Source organism: Equus przewalskii, chromosome 13, assembly GCF_037783145.1.
Source record: "Equus przewalskii isolate Varuska chromosome 13, EquPr2, whole genome shotgun sequence".
NCBI classification, from domain to species: domain Eukaryota; kingdom Metazoa; phylum Chordata; class Mammalia; order Perissodactyla; family Equidae; genus Equus; species Equus przewalskii.
The window spans coordinates 49,906,462-49,933,297 of NC_091843.1; the positions used below are offsets into that span (position 1 = coordinate 49,906,462).

At 39.0% G+C, this 26,836-nt stretch overlaps 1 protein-coding gene across 20 annotated transcripts in view; it reads right to left on the reverse strand.

The window, feature by feature from the left end:
• Positions 1-26,836, reverse strand: part of SNX24 (sorting nexin 24) — a 141,699-nt gene that overhangs the window by 50,862 nt on the left and 64,001 nt on the right. For 15 of the 20 annotated variants that reach the window (XR_011525171.1, XR_011525170.1, XR_011525169.1 and 12 more), the window contains 2 exons: positions 16,041-16,124; positions 2,706-2,810 (listed from right to left, as the gene is read on the reverse strand). Coding sequence is in view for 16 of the 20 variants with exons in the window: in XM_070569424.1 (XP_070425525.1) it covers positions 2,706-2,810; positions 16,041-16,124 (189 nt within the window). In the remaining 4 variants the exon portion in view is untranslated. Of the gene's footprint in view, positions 1-2,705; positions 2,811-16,040; positions 16,125-16,590; positions 16,804-26,836 lie in introns of all 20 variants that reach the window. The other 5 variants (XR_011525172.1, XM_070569428.1, XM_070569427.1 and 2 more) reach the window with 2 other exon arrangements.

Here is a 26,836-nt window from a genome sequence, read left to right on the forward strand (position 1 = left end):
TCCATAGCTGCTGCCTAAACAGACTCCACCTTAGGGCTAATGCTTAAAGGAGTTATGAAGATCATAATGAAAGAACACAGCCATGGCTGCCCATTTCTTTGATGTAACAGGTCTTAGGTAGACCATTATGTTAAATTCATAACTCTTAGGTGAAGTCCAGCTCTTCTTTTTTTGAGAGCCAAGATTCCCCCCAGACCCCTGCCCTCCCGGACATGCTCACCTCAGTCATTCTCTTGTTTCAGCTTCTCAAGTGGACTCAGGTGTCCTGGCTGAACGCAAGGCTTGCCCCCATTAAGTAGTTGTCCTGCACACTGCTCTCGGACTAATGACAAATATAGTGAATATTCACCTGACACCTCTAAGCCTTTTCATTTTCAAGCTGGGGGAAAGTTTGAAAAGCTGACACTGATCCATCCTTTGCTTTGCTTTTTCTGTCACTTGGCAGAGAGACTACTTCTGTCTTGTCTTACTTAGGTCGTTCTGCTTGCTCCTCTCAGCTGCAGAAAGGAGCACCCTAATGCACTCTTTTAAAAATATACCTTCTAGACTTATACAATGAAAACTATAAGACATTACAGAGAGAAATTGCTAATGACTTAAAGAGATGGAAAGAGATTCCTTGCTCATGGACTGGAAGAATAAACATAGTTCAAATGTCCATACTACCCAAAGCAATCTACAGATTCAACACAATCCCCATCAGAATCCCAATGACATTCTTCACAGAAATAGAGCAAAGAATACTAAAATTCATATGGGGCAATCAAAGACCCCAAATTGCTAGGGCAATCCTAAGAAAAAAGAACAAAGCTGGAGGTATCACAATCCCTGACTTCAAAATGTACTACAAAGCCATAGTGACCAAAATGGCATGGTACTGGTACAAAAACAGGCACACAGATCAATGGAACAGAACTGAAAGCCCAGAAATAAAACCACATATCTACGGTCAGCTAATCTTCGACAAAGGTGCCAAGAAGATAAAATGGAGAAAAGATAGTCTCTTCAATAAATGGTGCTGGGAAAACTGGACAGCCACATACAAAGGAATAAAGGTAGACCACTATCTCACGCCATACACAAAAATAAACTCAAAATGGATCAAAGACTTGAAGATACATCCTGAAACTATAAAACTCCAGGAAGATAATATTGGTAATACACTCTTTGTCATCGAACTAAAAAGGATCTTTTCAAATACCATGTCCTCTCAGACAAGAGAAAAAAGAAAAAATAAACAAGTGGGAATTCATCAGACTAAAGAGCTTCTGCAACGCAAAAGAAACTAGAATCAAAACAAAGAGACAATCTGCCAATTGGGAGAAAATATTTGCAAATCATATATCTGATTAGGGGTTAATCTCCATAATATATAAGGAACTCACACAGCTGAACAATAAGAAAGCAAACAACCTGATCAAAAAGTGGGCAGAGGAGATGAACAGACATTTTTCCAAAGAAGGTATACAGATGGCCAATAAACCCATGAAAAGATGTTCAACATCACTAATCAGGGAAATGCAAATCAAAACTATGCTAAGATACCACCTTACGCCTGTTAAAATGGCTATAATCACTAAGACTAAAATTAACAAATATTGGAGATGGTGTGGAGAGAAGGGAACCCTCATACACTGCTGGTGGGAATGCAAACTGGTACAACCGCTATGGAAAACAGTATGGAGATTCCTCAAAAAACTAAAAATAGACATACCATATGACCCAGCTATCCCACTACTGGGTATCTACCTAAATAATCTGAAATCAGCAACCCAAAGTAACATATGCACCCCTATGTTCATTGCAGCACTATTCACAACAGCCAATACGTGGAAGCAACCCAAGTGCCCATCGACTGATGGCTGGATAAAGAAGATGTGGTATATATATATATAATGGAATACTACTCAGCCAGAAAAAAAGACAAATTCATCCCATTTGCAATAACATGGAAGGACCTAGAGGGAATTATGCTAAGCAAAATAAGCCAGACTGAGAAAGACAAACACCAGATGATTTCACTAATATGTGGAATATAAACAAGCACTGGGACAAAGAAAATAGTTCAGTGGTTACCAGGGGAAGGGGGGAGGGAAGGAACTGGGGGTGAAGGCGAGCACTTATGTGATGACAGTCAAGAAACAAAGTACAACTGAAATCTCACATTGATGTAAACTATTATGAACTCAATTAAAAAAAAAATATATATATATATATATACACCTTCCAGTTTTCAAAGAAGTTGGCACGTTATCACAGGCAATTTTTATACGTTCATTCTCAATTTGATTCCATGGATGTACTAGCCAGGCCCACTGAAAATTCAGTTTCTCTATCTCCTCAACACCCAAACCTCAAGGCCAGGAATGTTATGAAAAGTAACAAATCTTGGAGCAGAAAAAAAGCAAAACCAAAGTAATTTATAGAGTTGAATAAAAAAAAGCGGACAGACCCTCTCTACATCCCGTTTTTACCTTCATACTAAATTCTCACTTCCCTGATTCACATCACCAGTTTTAAATAGAACCTAATTATAGCTAAAAGAACTAACCAACAACATATTTATAATTTTAAACTTTCTTTTTTTTAATCTAGAACGTTTGATTGCTTGATACATTTTGCATCTCACCCATAAGTTCTGAGAAAAACATTAAGAAGTATGATTATTTAAGGTACATTATATTGAGGATCTTAACACATCTTACCTGTAAATATGTTTCCAAACCTTGTCGTCGTTGTTCCAAGACTTTGGGGACCCAGTTCCTAACATGTTTAGAAGGGATTTCTGGAGTTTTAATACATTTCTTAAGCTATAAAGACAGAAGGAGAAAATATCTCTTAATTATAAAGATATTACTTGGAGGGAAAAGCCAATAAAAGAAAGTGAACCACTGTTATCTCCAGTAAGAAGATAGAGGACAATATAATTACAATGAAATTTTGACAGAAAATTCTTTACGTGGCTGTCCTCCATGTTCAGGTTTCAGGACATGAGCTTTGTGGTTTTGCTAGTTGTTGCCATTGGTGTACACTGTCTGGTATTTCACCTCGGAATTATTTTTTTCCAAAAAATTTAAAGTTCAGTAAATGAATTATAAAGGAAGTAAATAAGTTTATAATTTCCAAAAGCAATTAATACAACGAAATTTTGCTTGGATGAAGTACTTTTCTTATGAAAAGTCTTTCTGCATATTTTTTTCACATAAAAAGGCAAAACCAAATGCAAGTGTTTATAATCATCATCCTTGGAAATACCATATGAACTAGACCACATCATCTGGAGAGTTTCTTGAATGTTCTAATAGAACGAACTAAAAAACAGGGCGACTGATCCTTCTAACATTCCTAAGAATTAGGCCCAAATTCCGTTCATGAAAAGCGAATGATGGTTCTCAGCTAAGCCTTTCTCGGCAGCAGTTTTAAGGGACTATATAAAGAAAAATTCTATTGGAATTTGAGTCAGAGCTGCCTGTGGTAGGCGCATCCTACCACATCTACATCCTAAACCTGTGAATGTCATCTTACATGGCAAGGAACTTTGCATATCTGATTAAATTAGGGATCTTGCAATGGAGAGATTAGCCTCGATTACCCAGATGGGCTAAGTGTAATCAGAAGGATCCTTATAAGAGGGAGGCAGGAGGGTCAGAGTCACAGAGGGATTGGAAGATACTGGCTGGCTGGCTGGCTGTGATGATGGAGGAAGGGTCATGAGCCCAGGTGACCTCCAGAAGCTGGAAAAGGGAAGGGAATGGATTCTTCCTACAGCCTGTGGACACTGATTTTAGCCCAGTGAAACTCATTTTGGAATTCTGACCTTGAGATGTATAAGGTAATAAATTTGCATTGTTTTAAGCCACTAAGTTTGGGCTAATTTGTTACAGCAGCAATAGAAAACTAAAATACTGCCTCTAAAATAGAATCAATTTTAATGTTCTAATTAAAAACTTGGAAAAACCTAGTGAAGTTGCTCCTTTTCTACACATGCAAAGAAACAGCATAATAAAACACTAAGAAAAGGCACACAGTTAACCCCCAGCAGCTAAAACTGTAATAAAAATTTTTCCCATAAATAAGAATATATTCACCATTGACTATTCCAGGCTGAAGTTTACTGCACATCATGAAAAAGAAGGCGTCTTTGTGCACTTCAAAGATTAGCACTTCCAGGTCAAGACACTAGGCTGAGCCTGTATTTGCCCCCTCTCCATACCTGAAGTGCCATTAAAATAATAGTGTGAAAGTGCTAGCTGCAAACTCCTACATCTATTTTCCTTGTCTTCCTCACCAACAGAGCTCCTATACTGTTGGGAATAATAATGTATTCAGGTAGATCCAGCTAAAAAGTTCAATTTCCCAAACCCCCCTGCAGAAAGTAGAAGCCAATGGTAATGAGAAGTCACTGAGAAGAGTTTTCCATAAAAACTCTCTCAAAGTGGAACAGATGCAGCTAGCTTGCACCTTTTGTCCTACCTCTTCACCTTCTCCCTGCCTAGAATGTGACCATGATGGCTGGAGCTGCAGCAACCACCTACACCATGAGGCAACTTTGAGGATGAAAGGCAGGTGCTCTAGAAGACTGAACAGAAAGAAAGAAGGAGCCATGTGTCTGACAGCCTTCTGGAGCAGCCACAAGAGCCCTGAATGGCCCACCTCCAGAATTGTTTTCTGAGAGCCAAAAAAATCCAGTTTTTAAGGTTACTAGTATTTGGACTTTCTGTTTTATAGCTGAATTTAATCCTGATAGACACTTAAAAAAAGCAAAAAGTCAAGGGAATAGGACACAGAAGAATGAAGAGAACAGGGCAGGGAGCAAGGAACAATCACCAAGGGATAGAGACACAACTTTCTAAAAGACAGAAAGTGGGAGCAGATCAATGAGAAAAGAGAGCAGAGGAAACCCCAGCCCAGACCACCTCAAGAAGGAGACTGCAAAGAGTTTGAACCCCAGTCTTCTCAGCAGACCTGAGAGGTTTGTGCTCAGGCCTGGCATAAGAGGAGGAGGGAACAAGAAGACAGATTAGACCACACCATGGCCTGAGCCAATGGACACTCTACCCCAACCCCCATAGGTAGACCGACTAGCAGCCTGATTTCATCTCTAACATACACACCTATACCCCATAAAAAGGGTCAATGTCCCTAAAGAAAATGAATGAAGTGTCTGGGCTGAACAAGGCTGTCTGCCATTCTAGTTATTCTGGCTTTCATGGGGCCCCCAGCCTAACAGCTGGCTCTCTCCCCTCATGCCCTGTAACGAAGCCCTCCAGTCAACACACTCTAGAAGGACCAGACTTATATACCCAAGGCAGAGGAACCAATGACAAATGCCCAGAATAATTAATCTAGTTAAACGGGCAATCAAGGATCGCTTTTATAGGAAAGCCTGCACTATGAAAGAGGAAGGACAAGAAAAACAAGTGGAACAACCAATCCCAAAGGAAAGAGATAAATCAAATAATGGAAGAGATCTTTAAAAACTCTAGGATCTGCAGAGAGATCTGAGAAGACACTGCTCCCAGAAAACAAGAAAAGGTTGATATGAAAAAGAAACAATCAGAAAAGAAGAAAGAGATTTTGGAAATTAAAAACATGACACAGAAATAAAAAATTAAAAGAGGTAGAGTATAAAATCATGGAAGTCTTTCAAAGTGTAGAACAAAGTGAGAGAAAAGGCACATGAAAAAATAAAACACCAAAAGGATTAATCCAGGAAGCTTAATATAACATTAATAAGCATTCATAAAGAATAAGAGAAATCCTTAGAGAAATAATTTTAAAAAGTTTATATGACCTGATATACATCTTCAGATTAAGAACTCATTGAGTGCCAACATAATAAAAAGAGACCCACACTTAGCATCATTTATCTGCTGAGATCTCAAAATATTAAGGACAGAGAGAAGACGGAGGGGAAACATCAGGTGACAAACAAAGGAAGCAGAACAGCAGTGGCAAGTGACTTCTCATCAGCAACGGTGGACACCAGAAGATCAATGCCTCAAAGACGGAACTTGAAAACGGATTTCCACAACCAGCCACCAGCAGTCACGGGTGAGAAAACAAATGCATTTTCACACATTGACGGACTCAGAATGTTTACCTTCCATGTCTTCTATTACACAAAGTTGAGCATCTGATTCTAGAAAACTGAGAGATTAAAGCGAGGAAAAGGAAAAACAGGATCAGGACGCATAGCTCCACCCCGTCAGCATGGGAAGGGAAACCCAAGGACAGCTGGGCAGCTGCTTAGAGAACTAGCAGTCTAGGCTGGAGCAAAAGGGCAGCAGATTTGGAGAGGGGAGCCTCTTGGAAGAGGGCTGACTTCATGCAGTAGAGAGAAGAGAGAAGAAGGACAAATTTTAGGATTTGTTAAAACACATTATTCTTTTGTCTATTAGAAAAAATAATTTGCAGGGAAAACAAACAGCCCCTGAAGAAGGTCACAGAAGAGAAGGCACTGAGCTCCTCCTATGTGTTATTCCAGTGTCAGAGACACTTCTGCCCTCACGGGGCTTACATACCAGGAAACAGACAAGAAACAAGTTAATAAAAGAGTAGGGGCAGAGTGGTAACAGAAGGGGGTGTATTGGGGGCAGTTGGGGAAGGCTGTGTGAGGTGGGAGTGTCTGAGGAGTGGCCTGCATTGCGCTGGGAGGGCGCCTGGTGAGGAGCTGGAGAAGGAACGTTAGAGCAGAGACAGAGGCATGGAAAGGGACAGCCAAGCTTGGTGTTCAGAACACAGGAAGGAGGGACCAGTTCTGAGAGGTGGCAGCTAGAGGGCCTTGGAGGCCAAGGTGGGAATCTGTATATCATTTTAAATTGGAAGCAAACTGAATGGCTTGAGCAAGGAAACGACTTGATATAATTTTTAGAGATTATGTTGGATTCTACAAGCAAGATGGACTATAAAGGGGGGCTGGATTAGGAAGAAGGTCCTGCAGAAGTCCAGGCAGGAGACGATGGGGATTTGGACTGTGGTCCTGGCAGCAGAGGTGGGGAGAAGTAGAAGGCTGCGGGAGTATGTGGAAAGTAGAGCTGATCAGAATGGCATCCAAGGGGTGCTCAGAATGACTTCACTGTTTGAGGTTTTTGACCTCACCTGGCAGCCATACCTGGGGAGACCTGGCTGCTGCTTACTGAAAGGTGGTAGAATGCCAGGTTTAGGGTAAGTGGCAGAGAACACCAGTTATCTCCTTCAATCCAGTGCCTCTGTCTTCTACGGAAAAGGACTCCTGATTTCCAGCTGAGCACATGACCACAAGAATAAAGAACACATTCCCCTGTCTCCCTTGAAGCTATATGTGGCCATTTGCCTGAATTCTGGTCAAAAGCAGGTAAACAGACCGTATGTGCAACTTTTGGGAAGTTCTTAAAGGGAAGGACTGTTTCCTTCTGATCTTTCCTCCATTTCTATTGGCTGAATTGCCCACGTGTTGGCTAGACCTGGAGCAGTCGCCTTCGACCATGAGGTAGAGGCCTCATGTTGAGAACGGTAAAGGCACAAGAGCCTGGGTCCCTGACATCATGAAAGGATCACACCAGCCCTAGAGACTTATGTGAGAGAAGTAAAGGTGTATCTGTTGATGTCGCCATTATTTTGGTTTCCAAGTTACTTGCAGCCAAATCTAATCCCACCTAAGCGGGGGATACGGCTGATACTGCTAGCTGCCTACCCAATATTAACTCCCTCCTTGAAAAAAGAAAATCCAATGTCAGAGTGCCAACATGCTGAGTGAAAAACCTTGATTTCCCAAGTCCCCTTGTCATTAGGATGCCCATGTAACAAAGTTGTTAATGAATTGTATTATGAGACTACTGAGTAGGGCTCCTGTTTTCTTCACAAAAGGAAATAGGCTCTTCTTCCTGCCAGAAATGTAGAAGAAGTGCCTGGAGGGACAGCAGCTATGTTGTAACCAGAAGGATGAAAGTCACATGCGAAGGTAAAGATGGCAAAGCAGAAAGACAAAAGGAGCTTGGGACATGGATATTGTGGAACTGCTCTATCAACTTGGACTGCCTGCCTTTAGTTTTCTTGCAATGTGAGAATAATTAATATCTTACTTGTTTCAGAAACCTAGCCAAGTTTCTCTTATATCCAACAAAAGATAATCCTGACATAAAGGAATCAATTGTTCAGTTTTGGTGATTTTAAGTCAGAGACGGCCAACAGGCAACCAAGTAAGTGGAGAAAATGTATAGGCAGCTGGATATGAGTCTATAAATCTGGGAGCTGGAATACATTAAGTGGTGTTTAGAGCCATGGAACCAGATGAGATGACACTGGGAGTCAGGCACAGATAGAGAAAAAGGGCTGTGATGGGCAGAATCCTAAAACGTCCCCTAAGATCCCTGCCTCCCCTGCTGTACATGCCCTGTATAATCCCTCCCCGTCCAATGTGGTGGGATAGCCACTCCCTTGATTGGGTTACATTTTACAAGACCGTGTCCTAGCAGACTGCTGGCTTTGAAGAAGTAAGCTGCCATGTTACCACAGGGCCACATGGCTAGGACTTGAGGGTGGCCTCTAGGAGCTGAGAGCGACCCCTGGCCAACAGTCAGCAAGAAGAAAGAGACCTCAGTCCGATGACTGCAGGGAACTGAACTCTCCCTAAATGAGCCTGGAAGAGGACCCCGAGCCTTGGATGAGATCACAGCCTCAGCGACACCTCGATTTCAGCCTGCTGAGACCCTGAGCAGAGAACCTGTAAACCTGTGCCAAGAATCCTGACGCACGGAGACTCTGAGGTAGTACACTTGTGTTGTTCTAAGCTGCTATGTTTGTGGTGATCTTTACACTACAACAGACAATTAATACGATGGCCAAGGTCTGAGACCTCCACCTCTGAGAGGCAGGGAAGAGAGCAGGGCAAGCCGTGAGCAGGGGGTGAACCAGCACCAGTCAGGAAAGTGTTTCTAGAAAGGGGATGATCAGACTGTGCTGAGCCATACTAGGAAATCAAAAATGCTGGGTAAAGAAAGTGGGAAGCGGGAAAGTAGAAGCTCCTCTTTCAAAGAATGATACTAAGAGAGATGGAGAGCAAGGGGTGAACACGGGAGGGAAGCATAGGGTCATGGTGGGTTTTATTTTGTTAAATGAAAAATATTATAACATATTCATTTATTGACGTGATTGATCCAATATTGAAGGGGGAAATGATAATTAGAGAGAGAAGAAAAGAATTTATGTTGGTCTGTAAGGGAATAAATATATATCTCATCTCTACACTATTTGAGTGTATTTGAGGTATCTTTCAAAGAAGAACAAGACAAAAATGCTAAATTATTCTGTGGTAATAAGCTTATTAAGTTTCCCTTTAAACATAAATAAACTTCCATTAAAACTAATGAATCACAACATTTCTTATATTTCAGAATAGAAAATCAACTCCATTATCTGTCTCTCTCTTTTTTTTAAATCTCGAAGATACAGTACGGCAAACATTTTTCCTTTTTATTTATGTCAGGAGTACTGAGGAAGGCGATCATGCCGTGCGGGACCTGTGACAGCGTTTGTAGGTGAGTAATGAATTGCTTTAGATGAGGAGAGACAAACCCGAGACAATATGTTTCTAGTAGGGCTCAGCTGCTTACAAGATAAATACCCCTCTGCCACTCGTCTGATGATTAACTGTTCTGGCCAGGCTGCGTCCAGCCAAACGGCCTTTCTGATCCCCACAGATGGCCAGCAGATTCCATGATAGCACAAACATAAGCCTGACGGGACCACTCTGCTTCCTTTTTACTCCGTGAGAAGAGTTTACCCAGAACTTACTCCATATGGACCTGACGCGTATACGCTGGTTATAGTTACCATTTTCCACAGAAAGGAGCAGAAATACTTTCCCCAAGCACATGGAAAAAAGATGAAAAAGAAAAAAAGTTAAGGAAAGAAGTGGAGAGCATTTAGTTAAAATTCAATCTTTTACTCCATTTTGTCACCTCTGTATCCTCAGGGTCCCCTTTTGAGACACCACACGCAGTGCCGTATGCCTGGTTTAACCCCAGATGGCAGTTTTTTGGTTCTTCTGAAATATGTAGTTCTTTAAATTAAATACGAGAACGCAATATTTTACTCAAGCCAAAGGCAGGCAAGAACAAGAGTGAGGATGGCTGATTTAGGAAGGAACCAGCACCATCCTTCCCTGAAGGCTTTGTGAATAAAAGGACTGGATGGAACTGGCAGGAAACAGCTGGGGAGGTATGCAAAAGCTGCTTAGCAGTTTGCCAGGTGGGGAAGGCTTCTCTCTCCACACCCACGGTTTTGGGCCTGGGGAGGCGAAGCTGTCGTCAAGGACCACCATTTAAAGTGGTACATTACTTGGCTGTAGTGAGGCGTGAGCAGTGTCACTGGAGCACGGAGAAAGCACCTACAAGCTTAAGGCTCACCCTGTCACGACAGCCTGGGCCCAAGCTGTAGGGAGGGCACCCTATAACTTTTTTTTTAAAGGAAATTCTGTTAACAGTGAACAGAGAGGAACAGGGTGGGCTGTGCTTTGGTTTCAGCGTGGCGGGGGGTGTCTTCTTCCCACCTAGGACTGGCAGAGAGGATGTGCAGGGGTAACTCGGGGTTAACCGGACAGTGAACTAAACTCCCACAATAGAAACTGTGCTTTTCAGCAAAACATTCCTCCAGTAATTCATAAATATACATAACGTTCTCCAAATATCCCATTTGCCAAATACTTATTTAATGCCTAATATGTGCCCAATACAGACAGTAAGGAAGATACAAAAGATAGGGCATGGTTCCTACTTAAAAAAACATATGTATATTTATATATATCTTCTAGTTAGATAAAACTTAGGGATAACTATAGTTTAATTCTCTCTTAGATGTTTTTAAGTAGAAATCTGTACTTTAAATGGAACAGGAGTTCTAAGAATAAAGAGATTAGAGAATAAAAGAAATTCACATGGAAGAAGAACTTGAAATGTTTTAGTTTGGTTTGAATGGATCAGAACTTAGTGGGAAGGACATCTGGCACGACAAAGACAGAGAGGCAGCGATTTTCATATACTGAGGTGAAGCGGGGAGACTGGCTTGACTTTTCTTAGGAGGAACAGTGAGAAATAAAGTCGGCCAGTAAAGGGGTTTGTGGTAAGCAGAATAATTATCCCTCCAAAGATGCGCATGTCCTAGTCCTCAGGACCTCTGAATGTACCACCAAACATAGCAAAAGGCGCTTTGAAGGTAGATTAAATCAAGCATCTTGAGAAGAGAAGGTTATTCTGGATTATGCAGCCAGGCCCAATATAATTGCAAGAGGGAGGCAGAAGCGTCAAAGTTAGAGACAGGGGATGTCATGATGGAAGAAGTTGGAGTGATGTTACTGCTGGCTTTGAAGATGGAAGAAGGCCATGAGCCAAGGAATGTGGGCCGCCTCTAGAAGCTGGAAAAGACAAGGAAAGTGATTCTCTCCCAGAGCACTCCAGAAGGAACACAGCCTTGCCAACACATTTAAGATAATAAATGTGTGTTGTTTTAAGCCAGTAAGTTTGTGGTGATTTGTTACAGCAGTAATAGGAAACTAACATAGGGTTTAAGATTATTGGTCTTGAGAGTAACGGCCATGATTTGGTAGACAATATAGACTCATTTCAATGTATCTGAGCAAAAGAATAAAGAAGAAAATAGTGCTTTAGGAAAACTGATCTTTGGCAGAGGATGAATAAGACAAGGATCAGAAACAGTTAAAGCATTACTTACACAAAGTAGTAAGACTCTGGACTGGGATGGTAGGAAGAGAAAATGAAAAATTGAATGGTGCATATTATAGAAATTTGGAAGAATGAATCAACAGGACGTGGTGACACTGGATATGGAAGGTAAGAGAAAGGAGACCTCCAAGGTGTCGAACCCTGTGGCTTCAGTGCGTGTGACGGGGGGAGGGTGGAGAAGGTTGTGCTGTGAGATACACCTTTAAAAAATATAACCACACAATAGGAATTCTCAAACTTCTACAGGCATTAAGATCATCTGGGATGCTGGTATACCATGCAGATTACTGGGCTCCATCACAAACATTCCGACTCAATATATTTGAGATATAGTCTATATGTCTGAGAAGTGTAGGTCCGTGCTTGGGATCCGGATCCGTGAACCCAGGCTGCTGAAGCAGAGCGTGCCGAACTTAAGCATTAAGGCACAGGGCCAGCCCCCTAAAATGTTTATAAATTAAAATAAATATCATAGCCAAAATAAAAAGGTCCTTGGTGAAAAATACTTTTAGCAAATGGCTAATATTTTATTAATAGGCCACACTAACTAATGAGCAAGAGCAACTGAGACCCCAGCAGATAAACGGGAAAGCACACAAATAGAACTCCAAAAAGAGGGACCACAATCATAAACAAACTTAAGAAAGACCAATTAAAACAGCAACAAAGCAACAAATATTGCTTGCTAAATAAACAAATATCATTTTGGAGGTAATATTCAAAGCTGATGAGACGCTATAACTTCTTACTTGCTGGTTGCAATATAATCTGCTATAACCACTTTGAAAAAAAAGTAATTCGGCAATACTTATCAGGAGCTGTAAAAATCTCCATTCTCTTTGACAGAGAATGCTTCCCTTTGTAATCTATCTTAAAGAAACAGTCTTAAATATGGGAAAAAAATTATATGTAATGAAGGCTATCAATTATTGGAAGGTTACCATGTGATGCACACGATTTCATTTCATCCGTAAAACAATTCTATGAAGTTAGTTATTATTCCCACACTAAAAATGGGGAACCTGAGGCACAGAAAGACCAAGTAACTTGCTCCAAGGCCTGAAAGGCTGGGAAGAGGTGCAGGCAGGCTCAGGAACATTCTGCTTCCAGAGCTTGCACGCTTAACCTCCACACCACAGTTACCAGCACGTGGGAACATGGTTAGCACAGCAGCATTTGCTTTATTAAAAAATGCAAGAAAAGAAAAGAAGGAAAACAGCCATTGTATTAGGATAGTAGAAATATGTGTGGGTAATAACGGGTTATTTCCCCTGCCCCCAAACTTTCTGCAAGATTTAGGTCTATAATCTAAAAGCTACTTGAGGCAAGGAAAATAATGCATATAGAAAGAAAAAAAAAACTCCTAAACTTTTCCAAATAATAGACAGAAATCCTAAGAAAAGTATAAACAATTAGGATATTGGTTTCATACTTTAGTATCAATAATTATAAAAGTTTAGGAGAAGTAATAATCATTAAGAACTTTATTCAGACAACCAGATGAACTGTCAAATGGGTAATGGTTTTAGTTTCTGCCTCAGAATTAGCCTGATAATAAGCCAGGAGGCAGTTTGGTGTGTTTGTGGTACCTGGAGAAGAGCAATGCATCTGTTATTCTCAAAGTGAAAAGTACTCGTTAATAGCTCATGTATTATTTTAGAAGTAACCTGGAGACATTGGCTAAACACTTTCAGCAAGTGAGAAATACAATGCAAAGTCAAGAAAAATCAGGTCACAGGCAACAGAGCAAATTCTATCCCCCACAGAGATAGTTGAATATTTCAAGAAAATTAAATGAGAATAGATTTAACTGAAGTTAAAGGGAAAATATTTTATGTAAAAACGTAACATTCAAAGCACATCAAAAAATTCAAATATGGAGGGGCCGGCCCGGTGGCATAGCGGTTAAGTTCATACATTCTGCTTCGGCGGCCTGGGGTTGGCCGGTTAGGATCCCAGGTGCACAGCTATGCTGTGGTAGGCGTCCCAAATATAAAGTAGAGGAAGGTGGGCATGGATGTTAGCTCAGGGCTAATCTTCCTCAAAAGAAAAAAAAAATTCAAATATGGAAATTCAGAAACCAAATTCTAATAAAAGGATAAAGTTGTACAATCTGGCAGCAGGAATCAGTAAAGCTTATGTGTTCTGATTAATGTTTTTTTGCCCATTGCAATCCTTCTTAACATATAATTTTACAGTTAAGATTACAGGTTTATGTTTATTTAACACTCCACTATTATTTGTACTTAATTGTCTTTTAGAGTTAACTTTTTGCCAAATCTACTACAATTTCTATGGGGCAAGTAAAGCAGACTTCTAGCAGCTCCTTTCTGCTCTATAATACACAAGATTAGATATGTCTCCCAACTAAAACTCTGCCCTTCAAAGCGATTTTTTTCTCTATGTCCCTGTAAAGCTGTTTTAATAAGGCTGCTAAAAACATGCAAAATTGAGAGATGGAGAATTTCCACTCTCTTTAGTAGGCCTGATGATATAAGAATAGCAAAAATTATTAAACAGAACTGCAGAAAGTGAGAGAAAAGTCCTACAAAATCTGGGCATTTTTTCTGGCCGTGAATATCTAAGAACTGTGTCTAATCTCTGGGAGGGTCCTCTTCTGCAGAAGAAAATAAATCGTCTTGGACAAGAGAACCGGGGAATGATCATGCACTCCTGAGAAGCATGGGCAGCTTCTTGCTGGGCGGGCCTAATTGGCAGTCACCCAGCTGTGCCTGCGTGGACTTGGTCCCCTAGTATCTGGCAGGGACAGCTGGGCTGTGTCGGGGTCACGGAGAGCTGGGTGCTGAGCTGGGAGATGAGGAAGGAGGTTTGCATGTGACAGCCTGCCTGGTCGACTCTGGTCATCAGAGGCTGGGCAGGGGTGGAGTGCTGGTTTTAATCTCACCGTAAGGACTTATTTCATGAGTTACCCAGCAAAAATCTCTCTAGAATGGGTTTTCTTGAGAAACAAGAAGCACAAATAGAATTGCTTGAGAAGGAAGTGAACCCAGACTCCAGGTGTGATTCTCTTTGAGGTCCCAGAGTTGATGCTTCTGTGATGTCGCCTGGCAACACCTGGCCTAAAGCTGTGCTCACCTGTGTTGTTCCTTTGGGACGTTAACTTGGATGTAATAAAATTTTAATTGGAGGATTAAATGCAGATTATCCCTTGCCATCCTAACAGAAAAGTGTACAGATAACTTAGAGCTCCTCTTTAAAAGAAAACAGAGGGCAAGTCTCACTAATTTCTCAATAATATCCTGTTAAAGCTTTTACTCAATACTCTATTCTCCTGACAAAAAAAAAGTGGGAAAATTTAATTTTTAAAAATGCTAAAGAACTTTTAATACAGAGCAAGCACATTATCACATCATTTATATACTGACATTTCCCAGAAAATCTGAGATCTCTAATGAAATTAAAAGAATAGACGCTTTCTTAACATTCTTATTTAGTATCTTCCCATCTAACTTCTTAATTAACAAAGTAACAAAAGTGAAGAACATTGAATTATGGCATGCATTCTGTATGTGTGCGTGTGTGTACACATATGAATATGTATATATGAAAGAAAAAATGATAAAATTGCACTAACTCATACATGATGATTTTTCTGGGCAATCTCATAAGGTATTTCAAGTTATTAAGGTAATTTCAGCACCCCAATAATAATTTATAACCTGCAAAACATTACATTTTGGTAGAAAATAAAAAAGTATTCACTCCTCTATTCTCTACCAACCATTTAGCCAAAAACTCAGCTATTCCTTTTGCATTCGTTTCTTTTATCTAAGACTTTAAATAAAATGGATCTGAGGACTGAGACACCAGTCTTGTAGAGTGGCCTTTACATTCAAATGAAGGCCATGAGCCTCTTTTACATGTTCCCCAAACAGTGCTTGAATACATGTGACATATGTGTTATCTTTTCCAGGTACAAGTATAAGTTGATTTTAATAAACTTCTTCCTATAAAATGATCCTTTGCTTTTCATTTCCCCTTTTTGAAAAGCACATTAAGTATATTTTATGGATAAAATAGGGTCTGGGTCTTATTCTTTCCGAACCTATAATACCCAGCACAGTACACTGCAAACAGCTTACTGTCTCACATCTACTTATACAAAAGATCATAAGGAAAAACCCACCTACTCAGGACTGCCACGTTTAAAGGACTGAATAATTTATTTTAAAAGGAAATTTACTTCATGGTAAGAGAAATCATACCATTCCAAGAACTATTAATGCTGTTAGGAACCAGAGAAAGTAGTCTTAATGTTATACCATCTGCCATACAGATAAAAGGAAAAAAAAAAGTTACCTTTTTGTGCAAGGCATGAAATTCGCTGTACCTTTTTTCAACAAAATGTTTTCTTCCGTTCATTAGCACTTCTATCTTAAACACCTGAGGAAAAAATTAAAAAGATTAATTTCACCCGTTCAAAATCCTCAATTGTCTGATGTGGTAAGTTTGTGACCATGATATATTTCATCCCTTTAATTACAGTAGCTGATCCCCCAAAACCCAGAAGGCTCAGGAGACCCTGGCCCAACAGCTCTGATTAATGAGCACTAGAGCCAAATGCTCACTAACAAACTGCATTATCCCTGCAACGTGTCTAAAAACAGTGGAAACTTAGAGGCGTTAAAATGCTCCAGAACTTTTTAATCAGAAAATGGTCCTCCCTTAAGATTATTTCACCAAACGCATATGATGATACTGAAATAAAAGCCTGATGCGACAGTGACAATCTTGTAAAAATCGTAGGCCCGCAGCGTTCCATTATAGGTATTTCAATGACGGCAGTGCTGTGTCATCTATAAGACAATCATGCAAACAGTAGTGCATTTTAGGTTAATTTCCTCCTAACCTGCATATTCATCTCCCGTCTCAGCTGGGCTTATTCTGCTGTTTGCAAAACAGGGCAAATGTGGTCGAGGTTCATTTTCCCTGCATGATCCGAGTGACAGCTTGTGCTCCCACCTCCAGAAGGTTGAAAGGCCAGATGAAAAGGCTCTCTGGGTGTGCTAATTAGTAGGCACTAACATGACATTTTCTTGATTCTTAGGTCAGTGGGTCAAAACTGGGAACAAGGGATGAGAAATATTGTGAAATGCTCATGAAAACACAATGTTAAGGTGGGGTGGAGGAAGGACGCTTGGCAGGAGATGAAGAGAATGCGCTTTGTTATTTTCAAGAGTTTGTCTTTGACTCCTGTTTTGCTGAGCGAGTTTGTCAACACCAAGAGGAAAGAATATTGTTTAATTACTTAGTGAGCCTAATTTCCTCTTTCAATTGCCCTTCTGAAAAAAAAAAACAAAATTAAACTCAAGTCAAGGTCACGACACTAATGGGTGTTAGAACATGCTTACTTTAACTCTAAAAAGAACTACTTAGAATTGGCATATGAGACATGTTCTTTATGAAAAGAGATCCCTGCGGCTCTACATTTCAGCCTTATACGTAAATATGACCCTTTTGGGAAGCCACAAATTATGTCGTCAAACATAAAATGCATTTGTATTTTCTGGCCTCTCTAAATCAGAAACAAAAATCTTCTGTTGCATGACAGTTTAAGAAACCTGCTTTTATTAAAAAAGTGGTAAATTTTTACCAATTTAATCAATATTTTATACTAACATTTGGTTTTTCAAGAAATCCCCCTAAAAAGTACTTTTTTTGGTGAATTAGTGAAAATATGTTCTTCTAAAAACATATGCATGTGTTTCAAACTTCCACATATAAGTACATTATCCTTTTAGAAAAAAATTCTGTTTACTAAGTCACTAAAGAAAATTCTTCTTCTTCAAAGACTGCCAGGAAAAGAATGAGGAAAACACTCCGAGAAACAGAAACAAAAGAAGTACAGCTTCAACTGGGGGTTTCGTTAATGGGATACAGAGGCCCTTTTTATTTTAGTGTTAGGTCCCAGATTTAAATCAGGACAATGTGGGAGCAACGAAAAGTAGTTTCCATCGGCTGAGCTGCATGAAATAAAGGAACTTATTTTCTGAGTCCAGTTACTTGAGGCTTCATCACAAAAACCACCACTAATTTAACTGACATGTTTGCTACAGAATCCATAGAGGAAGGAGAAAGTTGAGGACTGGGTAAGGCTCAACCTACTAGGTCACCTCTAAAGGTGCCATGTCTTGAAGGCCAAGGATAAGACACTACACAGCAGCTGCCTCATGGAATGTCATCCCTTCTATCGACCAGATGGTTCCATTACCAAGTTCCATAGTTATTTTTCACAATCACTAAATTCAGGGCGCGGGGGTGGGGGGTACACACACACACACAAACACACAGGAAAGTGTGACAGATTTTAATTCTAATATTTTTACCATATTGCCATTTAAAAGATGCATAATATACTTAATATTAAAACTTTTTTGTCTTAAATTCTGGCAAAAGGTCTTGGAAGGGAAGTTGATTTATCAGAATTTCCATGACAATGTGAAGCAAGAAATGGGGTCAATTTAATGAATCCTATTTTCCTGAATTCCATACCATACATTTTTTTTTAAAGAGGTTCTGATACGTGTTGTCCCTGCCGCCTGGAAAACCCTGTTCCTGTTGTGCCCTCCTAGCAAACTCCCAGTAGCTGTCACCTGCCTCTAAGGTGGGGGCAGCACAGGATGATGCAGAGAAAGCACACGGCACAGTTTCTGGAATCCAGTCATTTATTTATTTAACAGGTATTTACTGAGGGACGACAATGTGCCCAGGAGTTGTTCTAGGCTCTGGGGATTCAACAGTGAACAGACAAGAGCCCAGCCTTCACAAAGTGTACATCCTATCTAGAGAGGTAGGCCAACTATACACATATGAACAAATATGGGGAGATCAAGAAATAAGAGGCGCTGTGAAGAACGATGCAGCAGGGTAAGGAGACAGAGCCGGACAAAGGTGCTGTTTTAGACAGTGTGGTCCGAGAAGGCCTCCCTGAGCAGAGAGGTGGGGAGACATACAAAATCCCTGACAAGAGCTGAATGTGGCTGCCTCTGGAATTTTGGACTGGGAGTGGGTGGATAAGAACTATTTGTTTTTATTCCTGTTTTTGTAAAAAAACTTTTAAGTTAAAGCCTAGGGCAGGGTGATTTCCACTTCTGCCAAGATGGAATAACAGGGAGCAGATTCCCCTCCCACTTGAAACAACTAAAAACCTAGAAAAAAGTATGCGGAAAAAACGGCTCTCAAGACATTGAACATGAGGAAATGAAGGACTGTGAGAGATGGGAAGCAAACAAGGTGAGCCCTGTGACTATCTCAGGCAGAGCCCTGGGGTCCCCTGAATTAGGGAGAGGGAGGTGGGAGTCCAGGGAAGCCAAGGTGGTTTCAGTTCTCAGGGCAGGGTATCAAAGACGAGTGAGCTACACATAGAAAGAACTCCTGCAACCCGCCAGAGCTCCCCTTCCAGCATCCAGCTGAACCCCCATGAGCATATGCAACTGGGGAAACTACCTGAGGACAGAAAAAGATTAGAGAGAACAGTGCTCAGAGCTCACGGACAACTAGGCATAGTGCCTGTTCCCAAAAGCCAAGGTAGAAAACCTTATTATTCATGAGGCATTAGTTAGAGTACTCAGGAGGGTCTTGCCTCAGTAGTGGGACAAAACTAGCTGAAGGCTAAAAGCTCTTTTAGTTTAGTGTAACAAAGCTTAAAAGCAAGACCTGAAGAGAGCAAACTTTTTCCAAGTAACTTAAATACATGTCAAAACAATGCTCAAGAATATTTTTAGGAACATAAAAATATCCAGCACCCAACAAGTCAAAATTTGTAGTCTGCCATTCAATCAAAAAGAAACAGGAAAATTCAACCAATAATGAGAAGAAAAACAAATCAATAGACTTTGATTCAGAAATGACACAGACAATAAAATCAGTAGACAAAGCATTAAAATCATTATTATAAGGGACTTTCTTATGTTCAAGAATCCAGAAGAAGTGCTGACTATGTTAAGTGGAGGCATGGAAGATATGAAAAAGAAGATGACAACAGGTCTGGGTCCTGTTGATGAAATCAACAATGTCTATGATTAAAAAAAAAAAGTGGGATTAATAGCTGATTAGACATTGCAGAAGAAAAGATAAATGAACTTAAAGAACTTTGGACTGCAATAGAAACTGTCCAAAATTAAAGAGAGAAAGGGAAAAAAATAAAAAACAAACAGAGCATCGGTGAACTATGGGACAACTTTAAACAGCAAAACCTATGTATAATTGGAGTTCCTATAAAAATAAATGTATAATTATGCATAAAGGGAGTCTTCTTCCCATAGTGGAGAGATGGGGGGCAGGGGTTGGGGAGAAAGACAAATGTATTTGAATGATCAAAATTTTTCCCAATTTGATGGAAGCTATAAACCCACAGATCCAAGAACAATGGACCCAAGCACAAGAAACATGGGGGAAAAAACAACCACCATAAATCCAAGGCACACAATAATTAAATTGTTAACACCAGTAAGAAGGAGAAAATCTAAAAAGAAGGCAGGGAAAAAAAGAAACATTTCATAGAAGAGGAAGAAAAGTTTCTCAAATATTTCTATAAATAACCAAGCTTATAAGAGTGATTCAATGCATATATACTTACGTTTTAAACTTAATAGAAATATGTTCTATGTAAAGTACCATGTATAAAATAAAATGTGCTAAGGCCAGTTAAAGTTTTAATCATTATTTTTAAAGTATTCAGGTAATTCTTGCCAGTCATATGAACAGTAATAACAACAACAATAACAACAAAGACTTGTATAGCACTTAGCATGTGCAGGCACTGCTCCAAGCTCTTTACTCATAATAATCACTCATTTAATTCTCACAACAACCTCATATGAGATAGGTACTATTATCCTCATTTTACAGGTATGGAAACTGAGACATGGATTAAGTAACCTGCCTATGGTAGCGCTGCATGCGGAACCCAGAGATCTGGTTCCTGAATCTGCCTTTTTAACCACTGCAAAATACTGACTCCCAGTGAACAGACTCCTCTATATAGTCCTATTCCTTGGGGGAAATAAAACACTTGGGTGTGAGAGAAACTCCACAAACATCCCGGAGGGAGGACAATACCCTCCATCCCACCTCGCTCCCAAGGTTCTAACCTCTGGAGGGCGCTTTGCAGGAACATGAGACACTTGGCAGGAAGCGGGACGGTGGTGGCGGGAAGTCATTACCTCCAACTGTTTGGAGCCTGTGCTCCTCTCAATCGAACCAGAACACTGATCTATATAAAAAGCATACACCTCTGCAGAGCAGGATACTTTTCTACGTGACCTCCTCTTGTTAGGATCTGCGTCCACACCACCCCCTCAATCTCCTCACATTGTGGTTCCAAATCTTAGCTCGTGTGGTTTTTGCTATAAAAAGTATATGTACTTATGGAAAAAAAATTTCAAAAATTCCAAAAGATATAAACTGAGAAGTATAAGTTTCTTACATAAGAGACTTGTGTAAGTCCTTGCTAACTCAAGAGGTATCTTAAATATCCTTTCAAAAATTGTCTATATAAATGTACACTTGTATGTACACATGCATATGGAAGTTATTTTATTTTCTTACACAACTGGAGCCATATCACACAGTTCTACTACTTTCTTTTTTCTACTACTTTTATTTTTTATTGTATTTATTTAAAACATATCGGGCATCTTTATCAGCACATTCTGACATACCTCATTTGTTAACGGCTACATAGTATGCCTATGTACGACTGTTATCATACTTTAATTAGGACCCTAAGGAACATAATGTTACTGTACTAGCTTGCACTCTCTCTTTCTATATATATATAGTGAAAAAATATATATATACATGTAGATTTCTGATGAGTGAAATGAGAATTAATTGGGTATATTTTGACCAGTGTGTATAGTGACTTAAGTTTCCATTCTAACTATCTCATACAAAATTGCATAGAGCCCTAACTTACCTGTCTAGCCCTCTACTCTTAGAGACATCCTTGCCCTCAGAGATTTTTAGAAATCTCTCCGTATAAACCAAGGGAAGCTTCATGTAACTAAATAAACATATTAAGCTCCCATTTAGGTTTCCTTTAAAAACTCAAATTATACTGTTCATGTGAATAAATTCTAGCCACAGTCCTAGGAACATTATTAAGTCCTTAGAATTCAAATTGAAAAGAAGAATAAACATTACTTTAAAGAGAAGATTTCAACTTGTAAGCGTGGTTTTGATTACACCTTAGAGCCATTTTCCTTTGTGATCACATCTCTGAAATTACACTAGAAGTCAATGATAAAATATTTCAATATTTGAGTTTACACCCAATTTTTCAGAAATATATCAAATAAAATAAACTTAAGCTAAAGAAGGACTTAACCCACTGCAGGTTGAATGGTGTCTGTCATCAGAAGCTCCTATACTTACAAAGTTATTCACTTCTAATCAAAGCAAAAGAAAAAAAATTTTTCTTATAACAGGCTAAAAATGTTTAATAAATAACTTAAGTGCCTTCCAAATACAGATGGGGATTCTATACACAAAGTTTTAAGTCCAGTGTTCCAAGTAGTTTGAATCACTAAATTGTTATGCTGAGAATCTAAAATACACATGAAGGACAACTATCAGCTTCAAATATGACTTTTCTTATATATATGTTAATATTTATTCAAATAAAACAAGATGCACCAAATATTAACTGTAGGCTTGAAATCAATATATTCTCCTTCTTGAGTAGGAATAAGCAAGAAAGATACAATAAAATTAAAAAGGTTGTTATTACACTATAAAAAACTCTCTCTCTAAAACAGCAATTTATTGAGAGCCTGTTGGGGTCCAGGCTCTCAATAGGTATCATTCATATTACACAGTTTTTTATGAAGGAAAAATGGTAAGAAACCCTCTAATTATAAATTATTATGCTATTCAATGACTAAGTAAATTTACAGTTCAATAAAACTAGAGTAGAAATTTTATTTGTGGGGCCGGCCCAGTGGCACAGTGGTTAAGTGCACAGGTTCTGCTTCGACAGCCCGGGGTTCACGGGTTTGGATCCTGGGTGGGGACATGGCACTGCTTGGCACGCCATGCTGTGGTAGGCATCACACATATAAAGCAGAGGAAGATAGGCACAGATGTTAGCTCAGGGCCAGTCTTCCTCAGCAAAAAGAGGCGGATTGGCAGCAGATGTTAGCTCATGACTGATCTTTGTCAAAAAAAAAAAAAATTTTATTTGTTCCTATTCTGAGCCTTAAATCATATTTCCTTTCTTATAAGATATCACATTGATAAAGTAAGAAACATTATTAACTATACTATTTTTGGTTGTGGAGAAGCTGCTAACTTTTTTCTTATATCTTTGAAAACATCTAAATTTCAGAAATCTCAAAATGTTTTTAAGAAAAAGATATATAGCTTGAAATAAACCACTGCTTAAGGAAAGAGAAGAATTCTCTAAATAACTACCACTACAGAACAGCTGTGTAAGAGTTGGGTGTGATTAAATTTGTGCCTGTGTATATATTCTTTTAATATGATTCTTCTTTGCAAAGAAAATTCATGATACCAAAAAGGACCCCCCAAAATAAGAAAAATCCCTGATGAAAGAACAAAAAACAAAAACAAAATAGAGCAAGAGCAAAAATCGAAGATAAACAAAACCTAAGTTTCTTAAGCTGAAAAGACCAAAAGGGTTTACCAGATCCCAAGGAAAACAATATATTTTTTTAAACCACAACAATAAAAAAAGGCACTGAGAGTATACAGATGGAAGAAAGCAGGAACAAAGATCAGGATGATCTCAAACTCTTTCTCTGCCACACTGAATGCCTCTCCTGAAAAAGTGGAGCAATGTCTGCAGAGTTTTACCAGAATATTATTTTATAATCATCTCAATTATTATTCACATGTAAAGGCAACAGAAAGGCAATCTCAGTTGTGGGCAAACTCAGAACACAACCCACATATTCTTTTGGAAAAAAATTACTAAAGACGTAGAACTGCCGATGGAAAGAGGAATCAAAATTAAGAACTCAAAAATAGTAATATAAACGGCCAGCCACTGCTGCCGTTATCATCCCAGACTATGACCCAGGGAAGGAGTAAATGAATACAACGAAAGACAACATTACAAAGATGCTGCCACTCAGGAAGGGCTGAAGACGTCTCCAGCAGGAAGCATGCAGTGGTTTCATGGACATTTGGAGCCCGCCTTCCTTCTCACAGGGTGCTCTGTTACTCTCTTCTCTACAAAGAAAGGGTTTGTGGTTGAAGTAGCTTGGGAGATAGAGAAACAAAAGAATCTATACAAACCCATGGAAAACCGGGTTCAAAATTTTAGCTTCATATGCCTTCAAAGTCTGATGGTGAATGATCTTTAACCATTATTCTATATGCAGGCCAATTTTTCACCAAGAAGGGAAAGTGCTCTTTTCAGACATGCACGGATGCAAAACTCGTGTGTATTATGTGCACATTCAGGAAATTTTCTTTGAAGATTTTTTTTTTAAAAAAAGGAATTCAAAAAAGAAGCCAAGAAACTGTGCACTTAACCTAGAAATAGAATAAGGGGAAAATCCTAAAATGGCAGCTTTGCAACCTAAAAAGTATTCAAATTAGAATAAGAAGCCAGAGGGTTCCAAGAAGAATGCCTTCAGAGAGGAAATAGGTATGATTAATACCAACTATAATTAAGAAGGTTTTAACAAAATTTACTCACTTTAAGTGTGTAGTTCCGTAAGGTTTTCCTGTTTGGTTTGGTTTGGTTTGGTTTGCAGGAAAGGATTCACCCTGAGCTAACATCTGTTGCCAATCCTCCTCTTCCTTTTTTTTCTCCCCAAAGTCCCAATGCGTGGTTGTATATCCTAATTTGGTTTTGCTTTTTTTTTTTTTTAGGAAGATTAGCCCTGAGCTAACATCTGCCACTAATCCTCCTCTCTTTCTGCTGAGGAAGATTGGCCCTGAGCTAACATCTGTGCCCATCTTCCTCTATTTTATATGTGAGCTACTGCCACAGCTTGGCAACTGACAGACAGACGAGTGGTATGGTTCCATGACCAGGAAACGAACCCAGGCCGCCAAAGTAGTGAGAGTCCCAAACTTTAACCACTAGACCATCAGGGCTGGCTCATAATTAATAAGGTTTTAATGATAGTGTCAAAGCATTTGCATTTTTCTTAAAAAACAAAGTGCTCAAAAATTCCAAGAAAACCAACCAAACAAAGCCATATACAATGTAGAAGTCCAAATATAAAGCAAAATAATGTAACAAAGTTTGGCCTAGTTTTAAAGAGTCTGTTTGAAATAATGCTTGAAATGTTCTCCATTGAGCAGTACAGATTTAGTAATTTATAAGACTACATTTCCTTCTCTACAGTTCCAAATACTTGATTATATAGTGAAAAAATAAATATATGTACATGCATATAATTATAATATTGGGAACAATTAATTATTGTGCTGTGTTTTTAGAATCAATCTATACAGCATAGAAGACAATTATTTTTACAGAACAGCTTGTAAATATTTTAAACCTTGTCAGTGTAAAAAATAATGGCATAACTAGCAGAAAATAGATGAATGGGGGAGGAATTGGGTGAAAGTAAGTAAACAAGGTACAAATGTTTTCATCTTAGTAACTGTAGTCAAAAGATACTGCTAAAAATTGGTGGATGAAGAAAGAGTTCAAGTTAACAAAGTAACAGAAAAAGTTATAATGTTGACTTTTTTATTGATGAAATTAAAATCACATACATAGTGAAAACTGAGTGTGAGGGGAGGGAAATATAAGGGTGGAGTGAACTAAATTCACATTTCAAAGTGGAGGAACAATAGAGATTTTCTAAGATTCCAACGTCAAAAAATAGCGATACAGGTACGTTATTTAGAGTCATACTTAAATTAACTTTTCAACTAATTTCCGGGTCTGGAAGGTACATTTTATTTTTCCTTACATGTTTACGTAGTGTTGGAATTTTTTCCAGGTACATGTATTACTTTCAGACAACCTAATAATGACATAATCCTTGCTAAATGTTTTAGTTTTAAATCTCTCTGGTTATAAAGAAAAGATTTTCTTGAGTTTACTGATATTTACAGCATGACAGGTTTTCGGTCTAAACCGTAGTACTGACTAATTTTAGTTGCAGCTCCTTCACTGATTATTTGATTATGAAAAGCCTTCATTTTTCTTTTCCTCTTAAGCTGTATCTATCTGACACAAAACCAATCTATCAATTCAGGGTGAGGGGAAAAATGCACTCGAATACAGCAGGTCATACGTGTTGATTGGCTAACACAGTTTTTCATTAGTTGCAATATCATGTAGCTTTGACTTAGATTTTCTATAAAACGTGAACACTGCTGGTTTCTTGCTTAACTGAGGTGTTGTGGCAATAAATCATATATTATGTTAAACAAGCATTCTGGAAGATAGATGCTTCTATGAGCTTTATTATTCTCTTTTATGACCTGCTTTGAAAGAATGAAAATAGATAAGTTTTTTCTGCACTACTTTCTAACTTGAGCAAATATCTAAATATTTTAGAGTCACAGTATCTTCATTAATAAAAATATGTTGACTGTATACAATATGCATAGAAAGGCAACAAAGGAAATCAGTTAAAATGATGCCTGAGTGGTAGAATTATAATTTATAATTTCCTCTATAATCTAAATTTTTCACCAGAGCAGATATCATTCTTATAATGAGAATAAAAATTAATCAAATTTCTGCCTTCTGAAGTTATACTGGAGTAAATATAATAAATGATTATTCATTTTTTTAATACAACTATCAAGTTCTTACAAAATTGATTTACGTATTTTCACAGACACTTATTGAGCATCTGCTCTGCTCATGTGCTATGGGTCATTAGTCCACTGGGCTCCGCTATTCTCTGCTTCAAGTCTCACTCGGCTAAAATCAAGGAGTTGGTAGGGCTGGGCTCCCTTCTGGTGGTTCTAGGGAAGAAGAGACCCCTGTTTCCTCATGGTTGTAGGACTAAAGTCCTGTTTTCTTGCTGGCTGTCAGCTGAGGGCAGTTCCCAGCTTCTAAAGGCCACCTGAGTTCCTTTTCTCGTGACCTTGTTTCTCCATCTTCAAAGCCAGCAACAGCAGGTCAAGTCCTTCTGATGTCACATTTCTCT